Source organism: Neofelis nebulosa, chromosome 8 (genome assembly GCF_028018385.1).
Source record: "Neofelis nebulosa isolate mNeoNeb1 chromosome 8, mNeoNeb1.pri, whole genome shotgun sequence".
NCBI lineage: Eukaryota > Metazoa > Chordata > Mammalia > Carnivora > Felidae > Neofelis > Neofelis nebulosa.
Window position 1 is genome coordinate 66200517 of NC_080789.1, and position 7911 is coordinate 66208427.

The 7911-nt window shown below is 53.8% G+C and overlaps 1 protein-coding gene across 5 annotated transcripts; it reads right to left on the reverse strand.

Annotated features, from left to right (window-relative positions):
* Positions 1 to 149: 149 nt before the first annotated feature.
* TROAP (trophinin associated protein) lies at positions 150 to 6593 on the reverse strand. Of its 5 annotated transcripts, none has more exons than XM_058742903.1 (15): positions 6461 to 6593; positions 6054 to 6208; positions 5766 to 5949; positions 5099 to 5256; positions 4872 to 5009; positions 4601 to 4683; positions 4049 to 4101; positions 3450 to 3544; positions 2450 to 2566; positions 2259 to 2342; positions 2090 to 2149; positions 1700 to 1834; positions 914 to 1547; positions 458 to 651; positions 150 to 279 (listed from the first exon to the last, which is right to left on the reverse strand). In XM_058742903.1, exons 2-15 carry the CDS (start codon positions 6195 to 6197, stop codon positions 232 to 234), a joined length of 2127 nt encoding a protein of 708 aa, XP_058598886.1. In that variant the 5' UTR covers positions 6198 to 6208; positions 6461 to 6593; the 3' UTR covers positions 150 to 231. The 5 variants fall into 5 exon arrangements, with proteins under 5 accessions (XP_058598886.1, XP_058598884.1, XP_058598883.1 ...); XM_058742901.1 differs by having other exon boundaries at positions 1700 to 1828; positions 3450 to 3562; XM_058742900.1 differs by having other exon boundaries at positions 3450 to 3562.
* Positions 6594 to 7911: the final 1318 nt, after the last annotated feature.

Here is a 7911-nt window from a genome sequence, read left to right on the forward strand (position 1 = left end):
TCACGGCTCGTGAGTTCGAGCCCCGCATCGGGCTCTGTGCTGACAGCTCAGAGCCTGGAGTCTGCTTCAGATTCTGTGTCCCTCTCTCGCTGTGCCCCTCCCTCACTCATGCTGTCTCTCTTTCTCTCAAGAATAAAACATTAAAAAAATAAAATAAAAAAAGAAACTTTATTGAAGGATAATAAATAAGGGCTAAAAGGAAGGCACATGGCAGAACAGGATGTGGACGCATCATGATACAGAGTCCTGTGGGGCAGCAGAACCAACTGGAATAAAACACTGGAGAGAGAGACCTTGTCACAGCCCAGCCATCCTTGAACTGTAGCCAACCCTTCCCCACTGACCACTGTAAAGAAGCAGAGGCTTCCCCGCCGCCCTGCCTTCCCTCTCCCCACACCACCCTACTTTCCACAGGCTTGCTGTGCAGGCACAGCTTGGCTGTGAATGGGAGGCTCACCAGGGCGTCCTGCCATTCAAGTAATGTGGCCACAGGGTTGGTGCAGACCCGGGTGGGGCCTGAGGGTGGGGCTCGGCTGGTGTAGAAGGCACATTCATCATCCAGGCGGGCCTCGTGGAAGCAGTGGATGGCAGTCAAACATGCTTTGAGGCGCTGCCTCAGAGCCAGGGTTCGAGGGGCCAGGTTGCTGGGGCCTGAGGGCCGAGGACCACAGAGACTTGAAGGCAGGCTCTAAACTCCCGCCATATCCAGTGCTTCCCCACTCCCCCACCAAGGGCCAAGAGCAGCACACAGCTCGAGGCGCAACTCTTCCTTTCTTCCCGAAAGAGCACCAGGCTGGGGCAGGGTAGGTGGGGAAATGCAAGCAATGGGACCAGCTGGTGCAAGGTGGGGGCCCGCTCCCAGTAAGAGATGAGGACCTCCTTTGTTCATAAGCCCTTCCAGCCAACTCCTTACCTGCCTGGCCTGTTGGGGGCTTCAGTGACCGGAGTGAGTGAATAGGGGGGCTGGCACAGAGTGGGCGTTGGGAGGAGAAGATCAGGTTGGTGGTGGCTGGTGCCCACGGACTGCAGCAGGGCCGTGGGCTGGACTCTGGACTTCTAGGTTCCAGGAAGCAGGCCTCTGATGCCCCAGGCTCTATCCTAGGGGAGGGCTCTAGGAGTCCAGTCTGCCCGTGGGAGTCTGCCTGAAGGGGTCCAGGCTCTACTGGAGGGCAGGGCTCTGATACCTCAGGCTGTTCCTGGACAGGGGATTCTGGTATCCCAGGCTCCCTGCTATGGCTGGACTCTGGGGGCCCTGGCTCTGTTGCAGGGCAGGGCTGAGCTATCTCCAGCTTTGTTCCTGGGCAGGGCTGTGGTTCCCCACACTCCTCTGGGAGGCAGGGCTTTGGTAGCCCAGGGTTCTGTAACAGTCCGAGAGGGTGTAAGTCCCCTGAATTCTTCTCTGGGGCATTGAGAGTTCTGGACATCTCAGCCAGCAGGGGCTGAAGTTCAACCATATCCAGAGAGGAGCCTCCATTCAGGGGGACACACTTGCCCCCTGTGAGCCCTTCTACCTCCTGTCGCAACAGCTGCTGCAGGATACTGATGCGCTGTGAGTGGGAGAAGAGTACCCAGGGTGATGTCAGTGTGTGGGTTCAAGTCTCCACCCACACTGTCCTGTTCCCATACTTCCCTCTCCTGTATCCCCTTCCCTGCTGCGTCACGGCCAATCAGGCATCAAAGCTATTGCCCACAGACCCACCTGCATCTTCAGCTCCTGGAGCTTGGGGGTTGTGCCAGGGTGGGGTCCATGAGGAGCTGCCACGGCGGGTTTCCCAGGACCCTCATGCAAACTCACGCAGCTCTCCTGGTCAAATAACCGGATTGCAATCTGCTCCTGCCACAGGGGAGGAGAGGGGCTGTGTGAGGAAGCCAGGCTAGGGCAGGAAGACCAGGTTCCACAAAGGGGTCCACAAAGAAGGAATCAGGTTAGTTGAGAGGCCCTAAACAGAGATTAGGAGGGGCAGCAGAGGAGCAGGGAGAGTTGGAGAGTTGGTAGCTTTTCCAGAGAGCCCACGTGCCTGAAACTGCTGGGCCCAGGCCAACAGGACACAGGGCGGGATCTCAGTATGGAAAGCCCTCAGATACTTACCCAGGGCAGGGCAGGGTCTTCAGGGCAAGACTGAGGGGAGAGGCCACTCAAACACTGGGCCTGAGACAGAAGTGAGACATCACAGCTCTCTCTGTACCCATCCATTCCTTTCCTCCCCTGCCCTGGCCTATGCCAGCTACCCACCCCCACTCTCTCCGCTCTCCCTTACCTGCTGAACTCTGGGGGCCGACAGGATGGGTGTGAACTGGGTTTTGGGGCGAACGGCAAGACGCCGCAAAACTGAATACGAGGTCTGGGGAGAGAGGAGGATGGTTAAACAGGAACAAAACCTAGATTGAGCAGGGATCCCAGCCAGGTTGTTCTGCCCTCGCCCAGCCCCCAGGAGTTGTGGATACAAACTGGAGCTGAGGTGCGAGGCGAGGGTACACGCTGAGCCTGTCCAAAGGGTGATGGATGGGTGATGGAAGGTGGCACCACACGGCCAGGGGAGGGTATCAGGTGGGAGGCACGGCCGTCCTGTGGGGAGGAATGAGGTGGAAGAGGGATCACTCCCCCTTTGCATTCCTATGTCTTCTCATTACAGCAGCCAGTACTATTCTATTAAGACCTAATCAAATCCTGTCTCTCCCTTGTTCATCACCCCTCTCCATGGCTTTCCACTCAATCCAAGCAAAAGCCAAGGCCTCACACTGGTTTATAAATCTTTACCCAATGGGATCTTGCCATCACCCTAACCTCACTTCCTGTCATCCTCCTTACTCTGCTTCAGCCTGGCTGGAGTCCTCTTAAACACACGAGGCACCTTCCCTCTCAGGGCCTTTGCATCTGCGGTTCTTCTGGCCTGGAACATCTTCTCCCAGATATGTGCGTGGTTCACTCCCCCAGCTCCTTTTGGTCTTCACTAAAATTTCATCTTCTCAATGTGATTGCCCAGACCAATCTATTTGAAATTGCCATACCCTCCTCCCCTACATCCACAACCCCTTCAGTGCCCGCTTTTTTTTTTTTTTTTTAACCTTATCACCACCGCCTGACATGTTACATATTTTACATATGGGTCTATTTTTTGTCTTCCCCTTCTAGAATATAAACTTATTGACTACTGTGTATCCAGAACCTAGAGTACTGTGGAGTGAATGAATGTCAGGTCTGTCTCATTCTCAGCACTGATCTGATGGTGTTACAAATATATACCAGACTGTGACCTCTCAGCCCCAGGCTCCTGACCCCTGGTTAACATAGGCTAGTCCCCCTCTGGAGAGGCCTTGGGCCCACGGGGCAAACACAGACTCAGCTAGCATCCCAAGGCCCACCCACAATCCTCAGGGCTGGCTGCTGCCAGAGAATTCCCCCAAACATCTCCCCCGCCTCTCCCCATCCCAGAAGGGACCCATCTCACCCTGGTGTGGGTTATCTCTCTTAATGGTACCCGCTGGGCCAGACCTAGGGGGCCCCCTCCTCCTTCATCAGAGTGAGTAACAACTTCATGTTCTCCTTCAGGGAGAGAGGGAGCTATGAGGAGACAGGAAATTTGCTGTAGTGTCTGGAATAGACACCGATGTCTGGCATAGGGTTTTGCAACCTCCAAAGAGGGTATGCGGGTTTGGACAGCCCCCACTGTACCATCAGAGGTGGGGATGCCTCCAGCACCCCCTTGGAGCCCAGCACTATCTCAGTAATCACTTATTAATCTGAACACCCTGAGTGGGCTAGGGGTGTGATGATGGCTCTTAGGGCTGAGGATAGAACAGTGAGTGGAAGGTAAATCTCATAGGACGTGGCAGAGAGAGGGCTGAAGTGGGGACCACCTCCTTTTACCCAAGGGCAACTGGGCAACCTCTAGCATATCAAGGTCCCTTCCTTTCTGGTTCCTTCTGATGTGGCCTTCCCCTCTCTCCACCACCCCCCACCCTGACCTGCTGAACTTTCTCCCGTCTTGCTCCCGATTGCACATAGCCCGTCTGCCCCTGTTTTCTCCCTATGGCCACACAAACTCACCAGGCTGAACTGAGGTCTCCAGGAGTAATCCTGAGGTCTGGCTCACTGAAGTCCTGATGACAATAAGGACAGCAGCTAGCAGTCACTGAGTACCAAGTATGAGCTGGGCACTTTGCTAAGTGCTTTACAAACATCATCTCATTTAATTCTTCGCACAACCACCTCTAATGATACAAACATTATCCATATTTGACCGATTAAAAAAAAAACCGAAGCTTGGTGGTTAGGGCAAGCTTACACAATTAGTAAATGCTGAATCAACCCCAAATTCCATTTACTGCCATCATCTATGCTGTAGCCACTAAGCAAAAGAGATAGCATTTCTCATTTCTGTTCCTTCTTCCCCCACCACCCAAAAAAAACTGGTGTCATACTAAAGCCTGGCTATGGAGGCTGAACCCTATTCCAAGGGTTCACCCTAAGCAGCCACAAGTTTCCCTCTTCCCTTCTGGGTTGATGGGAAGTCCTAAAGCTACTGGAAGATGCTAGCTCTGAGGGACCCCTGTATCAGACATTGGATCATTCTTTTCTAAATGATCCTTTCTTCCTCACCGGCTGTTGCCACCTGTCCCTCTTCTTAGCTCCTGGAAACTGGGGTGCGCAGAGGGGTGAAAGGAAGGTCCTGAAGGTGGAATCTGACCCAAGGGAGAAAGAGAAAAAACAGAGTCAGAGGTGGACCTCAAAACTTCAAGCCTCCACCAGCCCCATCAGCCTCCACAACCCTCTCTGGTTCATCATGAGGTATCTTCTCTCCTAAAGCTCAGCTTTGTCCCAGGAAAGAGCTCCCAGAAGCACTGAGTATCAGCCCCTCAAGGGCACTCACCAGAGCCTCTAGCCTCTGGGGACACAAGGTCCGGCCGCGGGGTCCTGGTCCCTCCAGCCTCGAGAAGCAGGAAGCCCTGGCAGGGTCCAGTCGGTGGGTGGGAGTTCTAGGGGCTAAATATGCAGAGGCCCGGGCACCCTGACACCACAAAAGAGGCTGTCAGCACAGGCTCAGGAGTCCGTCCTCAGTCCACACCAGCCTGATTTTCTCACATCCTGTCTTATTACCTGGCCTCTACGGATGGTGCCTCCCTGGCTCCCTCGAACCAGTACTCTCTGAGCCAGACTGGGCTGGCGCCCCAGGCGACAGCTCTTCACCCCCTCACCTGACAGGATGGTGGCCAGGGCTGCAGGGTCAGCCACAAACTCTACGGTCCCTGGAGCCTCTGCAAGAGAAGGAAAAGTGAAAAGGAACCAGAAGGAGGAAGGCTAAGGGGCCACGGACCCCAGTGTAGTTACCTAGAGGTACAAGAGGGAGCTGAAGAGACTCATATTATTGAACTCAGTTCAGCAAAATTCATAGAACTTTACTTTATGTAAGATACTATTCTAGGCACTGGAGCTCAGAGACGAATGAGAAAGCCCAGCCTCCATCCTCCAGAAGTTACCATCAAACTACAGAGAGGTAACAGACTCAAGCCAAAGTATGGACATGTTATAAAAGAAGTACTACAAAGTATGAGAACACAGAGCAATTGGTTGTGACTGAGGAAGCTGGAAAAGGCTTTAGAAGAGATGACCTTTTGCTGAAAGGAGAGGGCTTCTAAGAGTAGAGAGTTTTCCAGGAGCAGGTTCCAAGACTCTTAGAGTAAGCAGATCAGGGTAGTGGAAAGTTCACAAAGGCGGTTCCCCCACCTCCACGCAAGGAGACTGTTTTCAATCCTACAACAGGTACCTGTCTGGGGAGGGGGCCTAGGCCCCACATTTTGTCCCCCAGGGCTAGGCCTCAGTTCCTCCAAGGGGTTCCGGAGCTGAGTGCTCTCCAGTGATCTTTCTGATTTCTCCGTTTGATGTGTGACTTTTGGCGTGGGGCCGGCTGAGTCGACAGGGCGTTGAATACTGAGCTTCTGCACCAGTCTCTAAGGGAGAGGGGGACAAAAAGCTGGGGTTCAGCTTTGGGGTGCATTGCTGGTATGTGCTGCCTCCTCGTAGCTACTGTCTTCACCCACCAGGCCCTTCTTACCTTTGGATCTTGGTTCTCCTGATCCAGGATGCGGGGTTTGACTGTAGGGAGAGGCTGGCGTCTCTGAGAACGTACGGGAATCTTGCTAGGGGTAGGAGATACACCCCTCAGGAGAGGATCCTTTGTGGCTTGGAGGGTAGTCATGACGGCTACAACTGAGATGGGGAGGAAAGGATCTGGGATCAAAGGTCAGTCAGCCAGTTCGGCGCATCAGTTCTGACATTCCTGAAGCTCCCACCTCCTCCCAAACCCATGAGTCCTGAAGACCGATGCTTCCAAGGCCACTGTTCTGGGTGCCACCTCCAGACATCCCGAGCCTACTCTTTCACCCCAGGACCCGGAGCTGCCTCTCCTCCCTGTGAGCCCCGCAGTCCCCATTCCGTCCAAGATCTCCATGCCGCACCTACCTCGGAACCGCTCTGGCTCATTCACACTGCCTCCGCTTTTTCCTGACTCTGGCTTCCACGGCGCTCCTTCCCCAGTTTGTAAAATACGCCGAGCGCCTGATTGGCTCTTCTGCGCACCCGCGGAGGCGCGTGACACCTGGCTGAGCAGTCCAATCCACAGGCTTCGGAGGCGGGGTCAGAAGAAGGACTAGCTGTCGAGCCGCTTTCTGGCCTGGAAAAAAGCTGACCCGACTCAGTCAGCCAATCCAAGAGCGGAGCGCAGGATGGGAGGCGGGATAAGAGAAAGGAGGAGGGCGTTCTGAGGCCGGGGAAGGCGTGGCACTCCAAGTCGGGGCCGCAACGGGCACTGCGAACTCTCGCGATATCTCGGGACTGCTGTGACAAGTACGGTTCTCGGGGCTTTGCGGGAGGGGCGGTCCGTCCGGAAAGAGGCTAACGGTGTAGGAGGCTGGCCCGACCCCCCAGAGGCCACTCTGACCGAGAGCAGCGTTAACCTTTGGGGACGCAGTTCCAGACACGTATAGGAAACATCTGCGCGTTGTATCTGGGATGGGAAAGCGCTTCCAAACCGACAGAGAAGTCTGAATGGAATAGAACGGAGCCTAACAACAATGAAAATAAAAATAAAGCATCTTTTCCTCGCAGGAGCCTCACGACCCGGCGAGGTGTGGTCTCCATTTCACAGATAAGAAATAAGACTCAAACAGTGTCACTGGAACCCATTCAACACAACAGGCCTGGAGGACTGGGGAGAGGGGTGTCACCGGCCTGTTAATGGCAGGCAGGGGTGTGAAACAGAGAACCAAGAATACCCTGGTGAGAATGGAGTGGTGACCTCTAATGGAAGACGGGGAAACGGGCGATGGTTTCAAGTGTGCAGGACTCTTCTCCCTGACTACAGTGGTTTCTGTTACTCAAGCCAGGAACCAGGAGTTATTTTTGGACTCCTTTCCTTACTCTTACAATCTCTTGCTCACTCTATTTTTCATATCTTCGCAATTCATTTTTCTTCTTCATCGCCACCACCCTAATCCACCCTAATCTCACCTAAAGGATTGCAAGAGTCTCATACCCTCCATTCTCTCTTGCTCTCCACTTTCATGCATTCACCATACAGCAGCTAGAGTCATCTTTCAAAATTGCAATTCTGGTCACGTTGTCACTGTGCTTTGACCGTTCCTCATTCACAGTCCCCATCTTGTACCACTCTCCCCCTTGTTCTCTGCTTTCCAACTTCCCAACTTCATTGCCTCTTTCAGTTCTTCAAACTGGTCATGTTCCTTCTAGTCTCCCTGTCTGCAATGCCTTTTTTGCTTCCACTTGGCCTATTTGTGCCTCCAAATTGATATTCACTGTTACTTCCATATAGAGGCCTTCCTTGAACCCCTCTATTCACAATCCACCCTAATTCTAAAAAGATTCCCTGGTTATGTGCTCTCAGAGAACAGCGT